This window comes from Brachypodium distachyon, chromosome 2, assembly GCF_000005505.3.
Source record: "Brachypodium distachyon strain Bd21 chromosome 2, Brachypodium_distachyon_v3.0, whole genome shotgun sequence".
Lineage (NCBI taxonomy): Eukaryota > Viridiplantae > Streptophyta > Magnoliopsida > Poales > Poaceae > Brachypodium > Brachypodium distachyon.
Genome location: NC_016132.3, coordinates 54,667,863 through 54,688,355, shown reverse-complemented (window position 1 = coordinate 54,688,355; position 20,493 = coordinate 54,667,863). Strand labels below are relative to the sequence as shown.

Genomic DNA, 20,493 nt, shown 5'->3' with positions numbered 1-20,493 from the left:
GAAAACAACTGAGCTTAATTTTAGCTCAGACCTGAGAGAGTGGAGTACGTACATAAACATAAATAATAATGCGAATAGAATTCAACGAGAATTGATGCGCATTTTTCAAGGGTGTAGCTGCATGCACATATGTACTATGATCTTTTGATTCCGTTTTGGCCCAGCTGCATCCATACTTCACATGCGTACGGATGGTTTCGTAGTTTCAGGGGATGTGTGGGCGCAGGGAGAATATATATGCCGGTTTTCGTCCGCATGCATCCGTGGTTAGCTTAGCTCCAAAACGAGATGGATTGGTCAATACGGCATCAATCGTAATGCACGGGGTTCTTGGCACTACTTCCCTGCTTATCATTCACTAAACACTATGCAACAATTCCAAAATGATTTTCTATAGCTACATTTTGTTTTTAATACACGTGCTAACCTACGTAGCCCTGTGCATTTTTTCTGGAATCTAATTAATAACTAATTATCTAAGGTCTAGATTTTACAAAAGTTATCGGACGGTGAAGATTCAATCTAGCAATAAATCACAATACCTGGATTATATACACGCACACAAGACACGTCCGATGGAAATACAAAGTACTAGCTTGCAAGCAAGAGTTCCGATCCAAAACAGAAACCGGAGTCCGATACAATCCTTTTCTGATCCGGCGCAAAAAGATAATCCGTCGATCTATGCATCTCCAGTTCTCCACGTTGACGAGGTTAGCCGCCAAAAAGGAATTCACACGTACACCCAAAGCCTGACACAAAGACCAACTTTTGGGGATAAAGGTGGCCGGAAGAAACAAAAATTTGGAGTATATATCCATCTAGTTGGAACACTTCTACGTGCTATGCTTGACATCTAATAGTCTGACTTACACTTGTACGTGCTTGACATCTAATAATCTCACTTAGCTCAAGGATGCAGAGAAGACATTGTAGAATACAACTTTTATGTATATATCAAACTTGAAAACAAATAAAAGTACAATAAATTGATATTTTTTAGTTCCACTTGACTCCAGTAAATATAAAAAGTTCAAAATTACACATAAGCTCATACTAGGGTGAATAAAGCATACAACTCAATTTGAAATAAATAAGTTATAGAAAATTGCTTGCATATACAAATCTTTAGATAGCTAAATATAGGAGTAAACTTTATATGAATGAAACTCAACCCAAAGATGATAAGCGGGATAGAACTAAATCACGCCCGCGAATTAAAAACATGAAATATATATATGCATGATTGATGGAGGAATGCATGGTTATTTCCGTCGACAAAATAAACAAAACCTGCATTAGATGTACCAACATGAATATCTAAGGTTTGCATTCAAAAAGGGAAAGAGTTCTACATGATCCAAATCAAGACGAACATAAGCGTTCATGAATTGGTTTTCATGTCAACTTCCGCACACGCCACCTGAATCAATCCAAACGTACCAACTTTCACAAACGGGCGGCTGCAACCAATAGAGAGGAAGACCGAGGGACCTGCAAAGCGGTGAAGAGCACGGGGAGCGGCGGTCTGCAGTGGCGCCCAAATCATAGAGACAGAGGCAGCCGCCGGCGTTGCAACGCTAGGCGAGTAATGAGTGAGAGAGTTGAATCATTCGAGTCATGTAGGGGCGATTATTATGAAAAAAAACAAGAAACTCGCTGGCTGGATACCGGCAAAATACTTACTAGGCGTAGCTAGGCGTATTGCCATATCCGACCAGCCGTATCGGACGCCGATACACGGCCTTCAGGCTTTCGCCGTGAGAGTAAAAAACCCCATATTTAAAATCTAAGAATCAATTAAAACAATGACATAAATCAACTACAAAGAAGAAGAAAAGGAAAATTGTAAATGATGCAAACTTATCATATATTTGTGATCTTAAGACTCGAGTGAAAAAAGCAAGCCGAAACCAGCTACCGCAATCGCCTGTGACGTCCTGACATGCCACAACCACGTGATGTTGAAACGGTATAGATTTTTAAAAAAATAGAAAAGGAAACAATGTGGGTAGATGCTATGTGTATCGGAAAAAAAACACGGTTATCAAGCACATTCGTCTTCCATGCATCTGCAGATGCACCTTCGCCGAATCCATGCCTCTGTCAATATCCACCGGCCAGCCAGTAGTAGCACCCAAATCGGATTCTCGACCACGACCGCAAAAGCAGCACCAGAAACAACATTATGGAATAAGGGAAATTTCGTGTCAAACTTGAAAAAACATATATGAAAATTCATCTGGATACAAATTTTGCCGGATAGAAACCAATACTTACCGCATCATCCATGCAAAAATAATAATAATTAAGGATAAAAAAAATCTAAACTTCTATAACCGACGTCTAAAATGAAACTTTTCTAAAATAAACAAAATATGCCACGCAAATTGAAATGCAACAAAAAACACATATGTTATCTATAGGAGCTCAACACTTTTGTATTGCACACAATGTTAATAAAATAAAACTCTCTTGCGAAAACATGTATGGAATATATAATCTACAATATATTGTGTTATGAATTTAAATCCATCTAAGCGTCTGAAACCATATATTTTGGTTGGTACAAATATAACAATTTTTTTCTTCAAAAAATCATTGAACCATTCGAAATACATGACATCTAAATTTCATAAAAAATGAATCTGTTAGAAAACAAAACATAAAAAATATTATTTCATTATACAAGTCTAGGCCCGCAATTTGCGCGGGTCATCCCGCTAGTTTTTCAAACTAGGGCAGCGAATTAAACTAGCGAAGAACAAAACACTCCCTCAAAAAAAAAAGGCTAAGAACGAAACATTGATCGGCGGCCCTGATTATTTTTAGGAACATAGTACAAACGCTCACAAATATGCACTTACATTCACTCATGTGAAGACGCACACACGCACGTCATTTTTTTATGAGCACTTTCGGCCAGCAGAGATTGACAAAGTCATCACAGTCGTCTCGTAGTTAACGATATGTTACTTTCACTGAAATAACAACGTAGGATAAACATTGAAATAAGCTCACGTAAATATGATCATCCATTGTAAGCCTATGACTTGAATCGTGATCACCGGCTCTAATTAACACAATACCCATAGGTTTGTTGGGACCAACGACTTAGCCAACAAATCGACACCTACCTCATGCCTCTGACAGTTCTCACGCGCTTCTAGCTGGATGCACACACGCTTATCCGGTCCGGTTCATCTGAGAGCGGTACGTGACTACGTGTTGAGCGGATGGGCACGCAATCGTACGTTGGATCGGGCCCCTCTTGCCGTGCATGCATGGTTGCATGGCCAGAATCTCATTTTCTCGCTCGATCCCTAGAGTAGTACAGAGTACCAGTAGAGAGTACAGACCCTACTTCTAGCTATAGCCTAGCTAATGCAAACACTCCTTGTGATGAAACAGAGCGCCTGCCATTTTTCCTCACGGGGACATCATAGCCGATCGAGGGCGACGTGGTCGATGGTTCCATGATCAGCGGAAGGAATTCAATGGCTTCGATGGGTGCGCATCTCCATTGCGAGCCCTACGTGCGCGCGTAATTGCGTGCTTACGTGATACGGTGATAGACTGATAGTGCGGCCGCGCGCCTGCGAAAACTGCCAATTTCCCAGTACGTGCTGCGTGCAGAATCGATTTGTCAGTCCTCATGTATAAATTTGCTGCATAAACGTCCTAACAAGGCAGCAACTGACCGTGCAGACTGGGCACGTACGTACGTTGGCAAAACAAAAAATAGACCTGCTAGCTCAAAGGTGAGGTCTCGTCGAGGTCGGGCTGTTGGACGTCCGTTTTCCGTACGTGCGTGTGGCGTACACCTATGATCCTCGCTCATTTCATCACCTCGAATAAATCTTTTCATGCGGCGAAAGCAAAGAAGAAAAGATTCGTGTACTGGCTGCTTCAGTCAAGCTTCAAATCAAGTCAGGCAGGGTGAGTGAGCATAAATGTTAGGACTCGTATGCGTTGGGTGTTCTTTAGAAAAGGATATGCAAAACATTGCCTCGTCCCATTGATTAAGAAGAGGTGTGAAACAACCGTTTTGTTATTGAGAAGTTCTGTTTTTTAGTTGAGACAACTCGACGTACTTAGCCGTAGAATTTTAATCCAACGACGACAAAACGTTCGCCGGACACTCGAAACAGAGCTTGTCTTGGTGGAAATGCACAACTTCACACGAGGGAGTAGTAGTGAAATCAATGGCGTGCAAAAATTTGGCCTTTCACCTCCCTCCCCCACCCCAGCCCGCATCAATTGTCGTGGTCGCGCGAAAAATGTCCATGTCCGCTTCATTAGGCGGATTAATTACCCTCGAACCTAGCCAAACTCTATTTACATCTTTCCACTCAAGCCATTGACCCATTGTGTCAATGAAAATGCAAAGCCCTCGAGAAATTGTCGAGGTCTAGAATACTCACATTGTGGAAGGGCTCGTAGCTCGTCTGCAATACATGTTTGTCACCACATCACAGTACGTCGATCATCAAACCTGATACTGTGAGAAGTCAGAACCCCATTTAAACCCGGAATTAATCAAGGTCACCGGGGTACGACACACTTCACTGTGCTAACCGCACTACTCCACGCCTGGCCGAACTCTTATTAGATTATTAATGACCCGATCAAATTTACTGGTTCTATCCACGTACATCACGATTTTTTGCGATGCGCGCAGCTGACGCCTGACGCCGGAATAACCTTCAACCCCTTGTTCCCGTCCCACGTACAGCATCATCATATGGCCTTCGACAGTTTCTTACACGGGCTTTGAGGGCTTCCGTATCTTTTACCAGGACGACGCGACAAGAGGATCGATCGAGGCCCCCGGTCGATAGAGCACATCATCACGTCACGGACAAAAAGTTGCGCCCCACTGCATGCATGCACGGATGCACCCGCCCGCCCGCAAGATGCAAGGGGCCCGGGGGCGACCTGAGCCTGGCAGGACGCTGAACAGCGGAGTTGAATGCGGCCCGGGTACTTCGCTTGCTGACTAGCAGTGCCGAGGCCCAGCTTTGTTTTCGTGTGGATTCTCGGAGAAATCTGCGCCTGCATGCATGCACCCATTGGCCCATTGGGCTACGCTGTAGCAGTTGCCCGTTTGAGACGTCAGCCCGCGTTTGCGACTGTTGCCGCGTCCAGCTTTTTTACACAAGAGAGTGCACGCAGGCTACACAGGTGCAGCAGAATTATGCTGTTGATCACGTTGGTGTTACTCGATAGCGGGAAGAAATGAACAAGAAAGCACCCGGTGTTTTGCTCTTCGTGTTCTGGACAGAAATGTTGGATGAAGCTCACAACCAACTACTGTTTTCAATTTTTGTTCCATCCGCAGTTAAATTGTTACGAGTACTACTCCCTCGGTCCAACAAAAGATGTCTCAAGTTTGTCAAAATTTGGATGTATCTAGACATGACTTAATGTACAGATGCATTCAAATTTAGTCAAAGTTGAGACATCTTTTGTTGGACCGAGAAAGTATTATTTTTCTGTAGGGGAGCACGAGTACTACTGTGATGCTCTTAAAGTTGATCTCTCCTACCCGGGAAAAAAAGTTGATATCTCCATGCGTGAGCTGCTTACTGCGTACACAATCCTGAGGCGCAAAATAATGAAAACCAAAGCCGGCACAGAGGCCACATTTGAGGAAATGCCAGGAAGCAAAGTGGGCCGGCCCACTACCGACTATGCATGCAAATCGCAGAACACGAACAAGATTGCATCTTTAGTACCACCTCTGCAGTTTACACTTGAGAACAGCACGACCTTACTTGAACAGGATCTGTTCTATAGGATCGTACCGCTACATCCTTGACTAACAAGGAGGCCAGCACTTAAACCTGGTTGATGACATGAGACCCGAAAATCGTACGAGAAACATCATAATAAATAATCGGTCATGGTTTTCCTTGGCCATAAGTTGATCAACCTGGCCAAAAAATTGAACTAGAGATGGCTAAAAGGAATTGACATGCCAAATAATTGGTAACCATTCAAACACAGACCAAATATTGATCATGATATAAAAAAATGGCATGGTGTGTTTTGGTAAAATTCCAAACATACCCTTAGCCCACCGGTGGCCACTTTCACGTTATAACGCAAACGACGCAGAATTTCTGACGTCTAAAGAAGAACCACACCGGGCCATAAGTCGCACCGGTAAAAGAAAAACATTCGAAGGAAACTCTCCAGATTAACCAAGCCACCAACGAATATTGATAATATTTTCTCTATTCGCTAATAAATCAATTAATTAAACTCATGCGTTTTATAATCAATTCGATCTTCTCGACCAACCCTAGGATGTCTACGAAAATATTATTTAGATTCATGAAAAGTTTGTATAGATTTACGAAGTTGTTTCTCAGATTTAAGAAAACAAATCTATACATGAATGTATCCGTGTTTAAAAAAGTCTAGATACATGTAATAGAAAATCATTTAATATGGGACGGATGGAGTAAAAAAATGCATTGCTGTATTTTATTTATTTAAGATTGAGAAGTGGTAGTCTTTCTTTGATCCATATCTTAATTTGATCCGGGGGTAAAGGAATCGCAACCACGCCAAATCCGGCAGGATCGCGCGTCCGCAACATGCGATGGAGGCAAACCCCAAACCCCAACCACCGCCGCGACAGTCGAGCGCCACTCTCCAATTAACTAGCTAGCGATAGGAATATCACTGCACTGCACCCGTATCCACCAGCACACCCAAACTAACACCAAAATCCCCCGATGCAGGAACAACAACGGTAGACGGCAACCAGCCGTACCGAACCAAATAATCATCGCCGTCCGCATCCATCCGCCGGAGGGAGCTACTACCGTGCTGGCGTGTCGGCCCGACAGACGGTACCGTTTCCGCTCTCGCCCCGATATCGAACCACATGATGGCGAAGGACAGGAAATGAGAGGAAATTACTCGTGCTCCGCGGTCTTTTACGGCCTACTTGCAGCTGGATCTTCCCTCGCCAGCAACAGCTAATTAAGCTACTGGAGTAGTAGGAGTAGTTAGTTAGTGGTCGCAGCAGCTAGCATGGAAACACAAGCAGCAGATCACTCCCAGTGAGTACTGATTCTGAGATCGTGTAATTCGTGCTACTACCTACCGCGTAGGAGCAGGACAAGAAAGCCCGGCAGGAAAAAGGCAGGAGCTGGAACTGGAGTACTGTTGCACAGGGAGGGGTCCGGCCGGCCGGCCGGCCGGCTGGATTAATCAGGCAGCAGCGTTTTATAGCCGTCCATCATGAACTGTCCAAAAAGAATCTGATGACGCGCAGCCTTTCTGGGGTTTCTGTCGCCGTGCAAGTGCAAACACAACAACACAGCCATGCGTGCGTGGAGCCCCTCCGGTTAGCGCGATCATCCGTGGTCAAAAGGGGCCACGAAATGAGGCAATTATTGTTGCTAATCCCCTCCATTAGGGCTGTACGTGTTGCTTTGCCGGCCTCCTGTAGTATGTCTGTGTGGGCCTTTTGGGCCGGCATAATTGCGGCCATAATTACTGCAATGAGTGACCATGATGGGACTCAGTCACTCGAGAGCCTCTCGGCAGCAGTCATGTGGGTGGGTACCTATCTTTGCCCAAAACATGAGATTGGGACTGTTTAACACATGCTGACCTGCTCATTGGATTTGCATTAAATAAATTATTGCCCTGTCTTTGTGCGGTGAATTGTGCCTAGTCACGCATTAGACAGCACCACGTGCTTGCATAACTGTAGTACCTGATTTTGGGGAAGACACAATCCGAATTTGTCGTGTTTGGATCACAACCGGCAAGGAGCAAATAAATCTTTCTTGATCTTAGAACGCAAGGCTTCTAGACACCTAGCACATGTTTGCATTACAATAAGCCCACGATTAGATCACGCGAGATCACGGTCTAGGAGGCTGTTTGCTTTCCTAGCGCGCGCATCCAACATCCAGGAAAGGATTTGTTTACAGGAACAACCATGTGTTGTTTAAGTGCTTCGTTCGCTGAGCAAGGATCGATGGAAGCATCACATTCCCCAAGATCCCACGGCCGGGTAGCCCTAACCGCACGCCACTCCAAATCTCTTCCTTTTTTGCAAAGATTTATCCATGTGATTAGCGATTGCATATTCCGGTTTTGCAGATATGGTAGGATAACAACACGGCTAGCTCCTTGTTGAGTACTGCGACGTCGACATAAAATAAAGAAAAGAAGAGCGTCGTAAAATAAAGTGCAGGGGAATATATCAGAGTGGAAAGAACGATTTGCTTCCCTGCAAACAAAAAAAGAAGAACGATTTGCTGTTTATCCTAATCTTGGTCAAAAGTGTAATCCGACATCTGGTGGCCTTAAGCATGATGATGCTGACCACTACGGCTCCTGATGAAATTGTGTGTACTCGTTAACTGTGCTTTCTAGCGTGTTCATATTCTTTCGTCATTCGTACTTACGTGAATTTTGCACAAATCTCAATGATTAGATGGGACATTCATCAACTCCGACTTAGATGTAGTTATTCTCCAATCGGCACTCGCCTTATAAATAGCAAAATGCAAAAACTTCAAAATGGAAAAGAAAGGTTAATCAATCACACACACACAAATTAAAGTCAGATAACCTTCGAGACTAAATGGACCCGGGGTTCATCGATGCGCCCAGACAAAACCCTTCAAGTCTTGTCCTTTCTTCTTTCTTTTGCTCGGAGGACCTACCTGCCAGATACGGCGTGTATCATCGTGTCTACAGCTCTAGATGGTTAATAAGCCGAGAGCCTGAGACCGATCTCCCAGCGTATCAACAAGACAACAAATTTTTCTTTCTCAGACCGATTACCAAAAAACTTGGTAATTCTCAGACCGGCACCACGCATGCATGCATGATAGTAACCTGATGCATGTCGGGCGATCGTTTCTGTTCTCTGACGCTGGCCGGAGACAAAGCAGGTGCAGAAATTTGGTTCCGAAACATCAGAGAAACAGTCGCTGACAAGCGGGCATATGCATGCATTGCTTTCATGATGCTGCCAGAATCCCCCGGCCGACTTGTGATGAAAAAGGCATGTTAGTAGTGAAAATGTTTCGAGGTGATCGAACGATCGATCGATTCGTGCAACAAGAATTTCGGGGGGAGCTATATATGGTAGTGGCGGGCGCTGGGAGGATAAGAATTGCATCTCTGAGTTGGAAAGGAAATAAAGGAGGAGAAGGGGAAAAGAAGTTTTTGTGTGAGATGGAATCGAATAACGAAGGGGAAAAAGCTTGGGGATGGATGTGTCAGGGTAAGCTGATGAGATTGATGGTACGCAGCATACCAAATATCACAATATTAACCTGGTAGCTAGCTCGACTGAATTCATTCCCCGTTGATATTTGGAGTAAATAGCACACTCCATATGTACATGTCCTGACTGAGTGAGTGAGTGAGTGTGGCCGCTGGGCGCCCAATCTTGGAGATGACAGAAATTTCCTGAAAGGAACACCTGAAAACTAACCCTCCCTGGAAATAGCACCCCCTGCTTGTTATAGCTAGACACCGAAACAACCGCGTCGAAAGTCGTTTCCCAACCAACTGTCTGTCCACAGCACACGCAAGTATAGTAGGCGAACAACTCGTTTGCCATTGCCAGTCAAGCTGGGATCGGCACTTGCGGTTAACCCCTTCCGGAAACCCAGCAAAGGCAAAAGCACCGGCACTCCTCGATCCTCCACTGGACAGACAGACAAACACGGACACAACACAAGCCGAGCGAGAGAAAGAGAAGGCAAAACAATGGCTGAGCCCAACCTCATCATCGCCCTTCTCCCCTTCCTGTAGACACCCATCATTGCGCTCCACGCCGATCCTGTCCTCGTGTCGCCCCCTCCCCTGAAAACTTCTCTTCTTCTTCTACCTCGCTCCTCGCTACACATAGAGGAGTAGAGTAGTATATATAGCCAGCCGCCATCGGCGTCCGGCTCCTCCAACCAACCCAGAGTAGAGCACTCCATTATAGCTAGTGCAGCTAGCGCCGGTGCAACTAGATCGAGCGGCGCCATGAACGGCTTCTTCACGACGCTGGCGCGGGGGCTGGACGAGCTGAGCGGCGGCGGGAGCGGCGGGCTGACGTCGCTGGCGGCGTTGGTCCGGGCGGCGGCGCTGCTGAGGGGATTGCACTCGCAGCTGACGATGCTGGTGGGGCAGCTGCACCTGCCGCCCGGCGGGCGGTGGCTGGACGAGTACATGGACGAGACGGCGCGCCTCTGGGACGCCTGCCTCGCCCTCAAGCTCGGCCTCGCCGCCGTCGAGCGCTACTGCTCCGCCGCGTCCTGCGCCGCCGCCGCCTTGGATGACTGGCTCCAGGACCCGTCCCCTCTCTCCACTCGCCAGGTTGGTTGTTGCGAGCTTTATTCATTCAGACGTCCTCTGCGAGCAGTAATTATGATGATTGTTGTTTTTTGAACAAAAGAGTGTGATCATGATCATGTCACCTTTTTTCTTCTTCGTCTTGTCCTCTTCTTTCCAACATCTTTCCTATACACTGTGTGATGTGATTCAGTCTCGCGCCATGAGCCCATGATCAATGGCTTCGTCTTGCTCCTCTGTTTCTCTCGCAACTCCACCATATTTCGTGCTCTGTTTGTGCACAATTAATATATCTGTTATTCTGATCCGATGGCGCGCATTGGCAACGTGTAACAGGTGATGAGGGCGATCTCCGCGTCGAGGAGGGAAGCCATGGCGGCGGAGGAGGAGAACCGGGCGCTGTCCGAGTCGCGGATCGCGCCGCTCTCGCTGCGGCTGGACGAGCTCCGCGCCGCCGACGCCTGCAGGCTCAGCGGCGGCTTCAATGGCTTCCGCGGCCTCCTCTACGCGCTCCACAACGCCAGCTCCCTGCTCCTCCTCATCCTCGCCGGCGCCGCCGTCTCCTCCTCACCACCCGACGGCGCCTTTCCCAGCGCAGACTCCGCCGCCGGCGGCGGGTTCATGGCGTCCATCGCGGCGCTGCAGAAGAGAATGGCGGAGGAGGTATCGGCCGGCGCCGGGGAAGAAGGAGGGATCCGGATGCACGAGTTCCGGCGCGTGCGGGCCGCGGCGGAGGCGGCGCGGGAGGAGGTGGAGCGGGCCGTGGCGGCGGCCGGCGCCGGGCGCAAGTGCTGCGGCGAGCAGCTGAGCGGCGCCGTGAAGTGCAAGGCGGAGGAGCTCAAGGCGTGGCTCGACGTGCTCCGGACGGGCACCGACGGGCTCGTGTGCCAGCTCGACGACTTCCTCGACGACATTGTCGAGGGCAGGAAGGAGCTCTCCGACCTCTGCAGCCACTGAACCGAACTCATCTCTTCCGCGATCCCCATGGATCGATGCTGCTGCTGCTGCTGATGATGCCTGTCGCTTGCTTGCTTGCGTGGTGTTGGTAGTGTACAAGTAAAGCAATACGAATCGATCCATAATTAGGATGCAGTCGCTCTCTAGCATCTTTAGCAGCAGCAGCAAGAGCTGTAGTAGTCGTAGTACTGGTCTGGTCTGGTCTGGGGATGGAGCCAAGGAGGAGAGTGTGTCACAGCATTTTGGTCAGGTCATCATGTTGTTGTTCCTTTCTTGCTGCTACTGTTGCTGTTGTGCTGTGTCTCTCTGCCATGAAAGGAGAGACATGATGAGAAAGAGGGAGGGGTAGCAAGGAAAGGCAAGTTTGTTTGCAGGGGAAGAAGCAGCTCAGCTTGAGAGAGAAAGAGATCTTGTTGTTGCAGGAGCAGCACAAGCAGTTGCACAACGAAAGGCTGCTTTTTGTTTGCTTTGCTCGCCTGGAGTGAACAGACAGAGAGGTGGCGTGTGTTGGACAGTTGCTAGGCTGGAGCAGGAGTATCACAGGATGAGAAAGAACTCAAAAAAAAAAAAACAAGATGAAAAGGAATAGGTGGAATTTTTGTTCTCCTAATTTTATTTTATTTACGCTTTTCTTCCAGCTTCTCCTCCCAAAGCTTCAGCTTCGAGAGTTCTTCGGTTCTTGACCGGGGGAGCATGAGGCATCTGCATGAAAACTACACCTACCAAACTATAATTTCTTCGCCCTTTTCTCCTTTAATTGGTTAAAGAACCAACCTAGTATGTCTCATGTTCATACTGGAACTAGCGATTTACAACAGCAGCAGGGTTGAGCCTTAAAGCCCTAATAATGGTCATGTGCTGATCGATGAGGCGATGGTGCTGTCTTACCGACCTCAGATGTACTATTATGAGTATGTCAAGTCACATCTCATCAACTCATGTTCTGCCAGTGACAATAGATCAATTGCCGGCAAAAAGGAAAAAAAGCTACTCCTCTGAGTCTTTTCCCACCTCGTTCAGGTGCCGATTACCGTGGACCTAACAAACAACAGATGAAAGCAAAAGTATGAAACGCCAAGATCTCTCTTTCACTCCATGAAATTGTTTTCCTTCACCAAGTGATCGGAGTTCTTTAATTAACCCGTAGTGGCGAGCTCACTTGCTCATAATCCATCATTAATGAGTCCACTAGAGCAAGAATAGGGGCGAAAAGGGGTAACCTTTATTCCTTAACATGTAGAGAGACACAGAGGAGAGGCAGAACCAACAAGACAGCACTGCAATGGCAGTCGGCAACTCACTGCGGCTCCTCCCGGCTTTTGGTGTTTGTCCGATTGGATTGATGTCGCGAGAGGCAAGCAGCAGAGCAGAGGCTCAGCAATGATTAAAGCGTCTCTGGAGGGGCAGCTGGAAGCTGGCGCTGCTTTCTGCCGCGTATTGAAGACAAAGGAAGGAGGACCCGTCCGCTCCCGTCGCCGATCGATAGCCATCATTTCACCGGAGGAAAAGAAAACGGAAGCAGCCGATGTGATGTTCATGGATCGGCGACAAACAACACTGGTCCAACGAAGCAAATCATGGCCAGAAAGAAACAAACGTACCAGTACGACGGTCAAGTCAGGGGAACCAAACAAGCAAAGGTTTATACGAGTCAAAAGGAGATGATAACCAACAATCCCTGAATGAGCTGCAACTGGAATTAGGGTGCTATGCACTAGCCCTAGGCTGCTATCAGGTTTTCATGATGGTTTCCCTCCTTACAGCAAACAAAGAGAGTTGCATGACCTGCACTGCATTCAGTAGCTAGAAATCACGATATCCATGGCAATCAACTTTGCCGCTTCAAAACCATCTTCAGAATGCTGTTGAAACTAGACATATGCCAGTACAATACTAGGGCTAGTGCTGCGGCTGCTGCTGCTGCATAATAAAATGTGCTTTCTGAGGCACGCAATATACACACAGGCACAGGACACCAAAGTTCAAGTAGCCAAAATTCCTCCTGTCCCTATAGAACATTTATCAGATGCAGAACAGTACCATCACCCTTGTGTCCCTAAAATATGAAGATATCAAATACAGTTTTGTCAGACCATTCGGCAAATCAAGAAACGTCAGATCATACAAGCTCACTGGATACGAACAGCTGATAAACAAAGTTATAGGACTGGATCCAACTCAATGGTTTAAACAGCAGATGGTCTAGCAGACCAACCAGGCTAAAATATTGTTATGACCTTGTAGGGTGATGAAAAACACGAAGGAAAATATATCCTATACGATTCACTACATACATATCACAACCAAGACTTTAGGCAGCAAGCCTGTACACCATTGCTTGATAGTCAAGAGCAAGACCAATTTCAAACTAAAAATTTGTTTCCTACTCCAATGCTGTTGAAAGCAACAGCTTACAGTATATGAACAGCCTGATAACAAAACAGTTGCTATTTGCTGATGAATCTGGACAATCCTCAAGAAGATGTAATATATATGTACAGTCATACATCAAAACCTGGCATCGCAAACTGCGAAGCAAAACTCTCAACCTGATTACCGAGTTCTATGATGTCCTTATTGTTCTCCAGACCTCTCAGAAATTCCTTTTTTCCATGCTCTTTTAAAACATTGCCAGCTATCTGTGTTGCCCTGATGAGGAAGTCTGCAATCACCTCGAAGTCCTCCTCCAGGCAACCTCTAGTAGTCATTGCAGGTGTTCCTGCAGCAAGCAGCAACATGACTATAAGCAGCAGAAAAATACCTTTTATTTTGTTTACATACACACACAAAATGGTACGATGTATATAGAAAACAGATGTCATGTTGTAAGAACTAACCAATCCGCACACCGCCAGGAGATATTGAGCCATTGTCCCCATATATTGGGGTCTTATTTATAGAGATATGGCATAACTCACAGACCTTCTCAAAGTTTTTCCCTGTCAAATTTTGAAGCACGAGATCTTCATAAGCCACATGCATCACAACTTCACCATTTATAATTATGGAAGCGTCAAACTAAAATAAATAGAACATTTACTCATTTGCAAACCATTATATGTTACCTATGTTATCATTTCTTGTCAATTAATCATGATGTAAAGAAAATTTACATGATACTACATCACATAACAATGTTAGAAGAAAAGGTAGGTCCAAATTAAGAGACATACCGGTCAAGCCAAAAGTTCTGAGGTCCCAAAGTACCAAGTGATTATCAGTGCCCCCAGTAACTAATCTGCATTTTCGTCTGAGCAAGGCTGATGCCAAAGCTTGAGCATTTTTCTTGACCTGTTGAATGTATGCTTTATATTCAGGGGTCGCTACTTGCTTCAGAGTTATTGCCAAGGCAGCAATATGATTGTTATGAGGCCCTCCTTGCAAGGAAGGGAAAACTGCAAAATTTATCTTATCCTCAAAGTCGTAATCATTGTCATCCCCTTGAGAAAAAGATCCAGTCCGCTTCCTTAAATTTTTCCCTTTCCTAAAAAATATTATTCCACCTCTAGGACCCCTTAGGTTCTTGTGAGTAGTTGACGTTACAACATCACAGTAGTCGAATGGACTGCGACATTCCTGCAAAAGAAATTAGGAAAAACTGTCAGCGCACAGATGCTCAGTTAGCAAAGTATTATCAAGTTCAGAAACAGGAACACACGAACTTTTACTCGTGAAATGAGCATCAACAGCATTGAACTAATACCCAGATTAAACAACAGAAGCAATTCAGAAGACCGTTTTAGAGGGCAGAGTATCTTTTGATTGGAAGCGCGGCAAACAGATAAAGGACCTTCAAGTTGAGAGCAAGCCTACATGCTTTGTTCTTTCAGACTAAACGTTAGAATTCCGCACTCATACAACTTGGGCAAAACAAATGCTTTGATTGGCTTCATTGGCTGAATCATTGTGATCTAAACCCAAGGATAGTATCAAGCTGTAAATGTCGTCAGAATAATCACCATATAGTACTTTCTCAATAAATTCTATAACAATTGGTCATCAGCAAATAAGGCAGTGATGCAATTATGAGATGATGCAGCAGAAAATATGCTTGTCCTTTGCAATGTTTCTTTTGTTGCCAAAGAAGCGCTGCATTGGGAAATTAATGTGATTCTGTACTGCTTTCAGCCCTAGACTAAACTACTAGGATGTCATCAGTATATAAAAGGACTGGAGTTAAATAGCATAATGTTTCTCCGAAGAGGTTGAAATGATAACAAATACAATATGTCAATCATGACCATGCCAAAGAACTCCGAAAGCTCCTAATCACTTGCCTTACATGTGATAATTTCTGATTTCACAAACAGAAACAAGCATTAAGGCCCTGCAAAAGCATCCTTAACTTTTTTCGAGTAATGGATTGGCCAAACCTAACATATCAAGGGCAGACAAACATAACCAGAAAGTATTACTCCCTCCGTTCCTAAATACTTGTCGCTGTTTTAGTGCAAACTTGATATTACAAACTATGTTGAAACCACTCGTGATACATCCATAGCTGCTAGCTAAATAGTTTAAGATGGACTACATTACAAACCTAATCGATGCACCAACTATTAACATCACTCATGTTCACTAGACTACAAAAAGTTGCTTACAGAAAAGATGTGATAATCTTGGAAATGGGATATTAAGTAGCAAGGTTAAGAACAGCTTCCCACTACCACAATACATGCATGCATGTCACAGTTTTAAAATCTAAAGATCTCAACCTAAGTGGCAACAAAAGCCTGAAACAATTGCTCAGGCAGCACAAAGGCAAGCTCGCAATTGATGTGATGACTACTAGTGTTCCCACCTATTGTAATCATCTTGAAACACTATGGTGAGGCTTATCCCTTGTACTTTGTGCCCACATGAGTACATGATACAATCAAACTAAGCATAGGATAAATAAATAAACAAATGTGCCTTGATAGAGGCCATGTACCTTTGCTGCAACAAGCCCGCTAATGTGCGCCATGTCGCACATGAGGACTGCGCCACACTTATCAGCTATCAACCTCATCCGTGCAAAGTCCCACTCTCTGGGGTATGAGCTCCCACCACAGATAAGAATCTTGGGATGGAAATCCATTGCCCGATCCTCGAGCTTGTCATAATCAATATACCCATTCTGTGGATTCACCTTGTATGACAAGCTTTCAAAGAAAATAGACGCCCCAGACACCTTCTTACCACTAGGCGTGTAGTAACCGTGGCTGACATGGCCACCAGATGGCGGCTCAAGGCCCATGATGCGGTCCTTGGGGAGGAGGAGCCCTGTGTAGACAGCTAAGTTTGCGGAGGTGCAGGAGTAGGGTTGGACATTGACACCCCAGCAGGCTGGGTCGAGGCCAAAGGCGGTGAGTGCGCGCTCATGGCAGAGACGCTCGATGGCGTCGATATGCTGATTTCCACCGTAGTACCGAGCCCCCGGGTGCCCCTCGGAGTACTTGTTGGTGAGGTGGCTGCCGAGGGCGTCGAGCACCGCGCGACAGACGAAGTTCTCGGACGCGATCAGCTCGATACCGCGCACCTGGCGCTCCCTCTCGCGCTCCATGAGCTCGTGCACGTCCGGATCGGCCTCCGCCAGCGGCTGGTTCCCCCACGCGCGGACCGCGCCGCGTCGCGCCTCCAGATCCGCGCTGCGCTCCCCGGCCGCCTGACGCTTCACGGGGCGCAGGGCCGAAGACGAGGACGAGCAGGACGACGACTCCCCTCCTCCTCCCCCTCCACCCCCGCCGCCTCCGTAGAGCGCGCGGCGCGGGCGCTTGACGCAGAGCGAGTGGCCGAGGAGGGAGAAGTGCTGGTCTCCCCCCTCGTCGTCCCCTTCGTCGCCATCTCCGCCCCCGAAGCTGCCCTCCGTCTTCACGTCATCCGAGTCGTTGAACAGCCGCAGCGGGGCGGCGCGCGCGTGGACGCGGGCGTGGGCGTGCGGGTGGAGGCCGAGCGAGAGGTCCGACGATTCGGGCCGCGAGAGATCCATGATTCCCCCCAATCGATTAACGCGAAACCGGAACCCTAGCCAGATACCTCAGCAGCGACAACAACAAGAACAACAACAACAGGGGCAGAGGCTACAACAAGAGCGGGGGCGAACGGCGGCGGGAGAGGACGATGCGGCGGAGAGAAGCATGGACGTCGGGGGAAGGAATTGGGGTTTGGAATTTGGCGAGCACGCGACGCCGACGCGGTGTTGGAATCTGAGATGGAGAAGGGAAGAGGGGATTGGTTGCATCGACGACTCGAGGAGGGAGGGCCAGGTAATGGAAGGGAAGGGTTGGTGGTGTGGCTTGGGGGATGGAATGTGGACGGGGGGACGAACCTGGATGGGAAACCGGACAGAAGCGGTGGGCGTTGCTGAAGCTACCGGGCGCGTGCCGGTCGTGTCGTGTCCCCTTGCAGCCTTGTTTACTCTTTAATTAGTGGGGAAAACTTCTCTTATTACAAATTCAAAACGATTCCGAAAATAGATTGAAACATTTAAGGCAAAACGTATACTACCTCCTCCGTCACATATTAAGTGTCAAAATATTACATGTATCTAGACGCTTTTTAAGTCTAGATACAGTACATTCATATTTTCACAAATTTAAGTCACTTAGGCCTTGTTTGGTTGGTTTAAAACTGATTTTTGATTTTTGGCTTATAACCCAAAACTTTTGGCATTTTCAAATTCAAAAGCATCTAAATTTTAGGTGCTTTGTGGCTTATAAACAAAAAGTCAAAAGGCAGTTTTTAAACCCATCAAACAAGACCTTAATATGGGACGGGGGGACTATTATACTGCTCCTTTCAAACCTAAATTCTTGAACCGAAACAACAACAACAACAACAACAACAACAACTTAGAATTGAAGAGAGTATTTTCCACGCTGCAAAAAATTGAATATAGCTTCATAAAAGAGAAAGGCGTATCAATTGCCGATACCAATAATGGACCGAGTGCACGACCAGACCGAACTTGTAAGCAATTTGTCTTTCCTGTTCCTTATGCTATTTGGATTCGAAATTTTCCTACTGTACTTGTAATTTTGGCAACAATATTCTCATGCACCGGGAGTAGCTCACTCAAGTCACAGTCCATTCGCACGGTGAGGAACGGCTGCATGCGGAGCAAAGAGTCTTTTTTTTCCTGTGACAGCTTGTGAGTACATTGACTAGGGTGCTGGAAATTTGCATCCATCACCATGTGCTCTCATGGCTGGGCTTCTGGATTTGGTGGATGAACCTGCTTGTGTTTTCAGCAGAAATTCGGTGGATGTAATTAGACTCGATCGCTTGCAGATTTACTTGACTTTCCTCGTCCAACACCGAGACTGGGCTGGCATTGGCCAGATTTTCTCATTGAGCTGTTCTGTGTGCGCGGTTTGAAAATGCACAAATATTTGATCAAAACTAAGATGAGGTTATGTTCACTAGGAGGGCCCGCTCGTTAGACCGATTAAAATTGGTTTGGCACTTGCTAAAAATTATCCGCCTCCGTGCACTTTTCGTCAGCTCTAGATTCATTGGAAACCGTCCTTTCGTAACACGACTTCATGTGCGTGTTGTATCGACCACGTTTTCTGAACAGTCCCGATCGCGTTCACGTCGGTCGTCGGATGAAGTTTAATATTGCCACACCGGCATGAATCGAACTTTTGCGCAAAAAATAAAAGGCAAGAATCGAACCACTCAAATATGTACTTGCCCAAGAAACGTGGAAAGAGACCTCCAATTAAAACACAAGCACAACAAACAAGTCTAGCTTCGACCACACACGTCATTACCTCCGTGCCAGACACATCGAGCTTTCCACCGTCTTAGGCAGACAAGCATGGCCAGGTTCAATGAATCCGTACTTGTATCACAAACAAAGTCAGGATATTTCATACAGTAGCTGGTTGGCTTCATCCTTGCTGCAAATCCAGTACGGTGGTACTCTCCGATCCTAAATTGTTATCGAAATATTACATGTATCTATACGTTTTTTAAATAGATACATCCAAACTTGAGACAAAAATTTAGGATCGAAGTGAGTAGTATCTTGTAGCCCGTGGATCTCTAGTATCCTATTCTCGTACACTGAAGTATCGTGCACAAAACTACAACGAACAAACCAATTCATGTTCTTTCTCCGTTCAACAAAAAATGTCTTACGTTTGTCAAAATTGGGATGTATCTAAACAGGATTTAGTGTATAGGTGCAGTCAAATTTGATCAAAGTTGAGACATTCTTTGTTGGACGGAGGAAATACTAGGAAAGCAATTTGATCTTCTTCCTGGGTCCAACTAGGAAAGCGCGTACATGAGCATCAATACTCGCAGCACCTGAAGCCTCCAAGTATTTGAATATCTAAAGGCACAGGAAATTTGAGAAGCCTAAAGAGAATGAAATCGGTGATTGCATACTTGAACAATAGCCAAGCATGGCCAGGTTCAGGTATTGCCTAGCCAACGGTGGAATCGGAAACGACAGGTTCGTGGGCGTACGGGAAAAATGAATCGGTGACTGCATACTACTCCCGGCTACGGCCTATCCATATTAATTGTTTTAAATTTGTTTAAATAGGAATGTATCTCTATACTCTCACAAAACTCTTATAAAAGAGGCAATTGATGGCAGCGGTCCATCACCTCTTTGCCTCCTTTATGAAAAACTTACTGTCCCATAACACAACAATTGAATCTGTTAAATAATTAAGATATGGATGATGTTTTCCATCGAAGTTAAGATAAAATTAATAGCAAGTGCCATTAATTCATAGAAGTTACGAGCAGTCTAATCTGTTTTATCCGTAGCAACGCATGGGCATTTAAAATGTTGTCTATGCCTAAAATGCGTCCAACAAAAGATGTCTCAACTTTGTCAAAATTTGGATATATCTAGATATGACTTAGTGTATAAATATATTCAAATTTAGTCAAAATTGAGACATCTTTTTTGGACAGAGGAAGCATTAGTTTTCGTAGATGCTACGCAAAAGATGATGTAGCAGCTGAAAACCCCCTTCTTCCGTACCAGGCTTACCTGGAAACTGGAACACATGACGATATGAACATAGAACTCATGCGCACTTAAACCTTGGGCATTGTACTCGCATAGTGATCCTCTAGAGCCAGATGTCCAGTTCACCATAGCTGCTTTCCAATCCTTAAATCAATGACTAGCAGGAACACCAGGAGCCTTGACTCGGGAACATCTCTTTTGAAAACAAGAAGCTTACATGTCTCAGGAGA

General features: G+C 45.9%; 2 protein-coding genes and 1 non-coding gene across 3 annotated transcripts; 2 read left to right on the top strand and 1 right to left on the bottom strand.

Annotated features, from left to right (window-relative positions):
• The first annotated feature begins 5,767 nt into the window (after positions 1–5,767).
• On the top strand, positions 5,768–5,911 carry LOC112271223. The gene has a single exon (XR_002964217.1). It is a non-coding gene; the product is annotated as a small nucleolar RNA U3 (small nucleolar RNA).
• A 3,610-nt stretch (positions 5,912–9,521) lies between these two features.
• On the top strand, positions 9,522–11,923 carry LOC100839683. Its single transcript, XM_003564702.4, has 2 exons — positions 9,522–10,353; positions 10,666–11,923. Exons 1-2 carry the CDS (start codon positions 10,021–10,023, stop codon positions 11,284–11,286), a joined length of 954 nt encoding a protein of 317 aa, XP_003564750.1. The 5' UTR covers positions 9,522–10,020; the 3' UTR covers positions 11,287–11,923.
• Positions 11,924–13,433: 1,510 nt separating this feature from the next.
• On the bottom strand, positions 13,434–17,551 carry LOC100839382 (serine hydroxymethyltransferase 7). Its single transcript, XM_003564701.4, has 4 exons — positions 16,220–17,551; positions 14,460–14,862; positions 14,124–14,225; positions 13,434–14,005 (listed from the first exon to the last, which is right to left on the bottom strand). The coding sequence occupies exons 1-4, from the start codon at positions 17,255–17,257 to the stop codon at positions 13,788–13,790; spliced, it is 1,761 nt and encodes a 586-aa protein (XP_003564749.1). The 5' UTR covers positions 17,258–17,551; the 3' UTR covers positions 13,434–13,787.
• Between the last annotated feature and the right edge of the window lie 2,942 nt (positions 17,552–20,493).

Excerpts from the sequence above, each read along its gene's own strand:
- LOC100839382 (XM_003564701.4), bottom strand. The coding sequence starts at position 17,257 with ATGGATCTCTCGCGGCCCGAATCGTCGGACCTCTCGCTCGGCCTCCAC. Across the intron at positions 14,863-16,219 it reads GCGGGCTTGTTGCAGCAAAG|GAATGTCGCAGTCCATTCGA; the intron begins GTACATGGCCTC and ends TTTCTTTTGCAG. Across the intron at positions 14,006-14,123 it reads TCCTGGCGGTGTGCGGATTG|GAACACCTGCAATGACTACT; the intron begins GTTAGTTCTTAC and ends TGCTTGCTGCAG.
- LOC100839683 (XM_003564702.4), top strand. The coding sequence starts at position 10,021 with ATGAACGGCTTCTTCACGACGCTGGCGCGGGGGCTGGACGAGCTGAGC. Across the intron at positions 10,354-10,665 it reads CCCCTCTCTCCACTCGCCAG|GTGATGAGGGCGATCTCCGC; the intron begins GTTGGTTGTTGC and ends AACGTGTAACAG.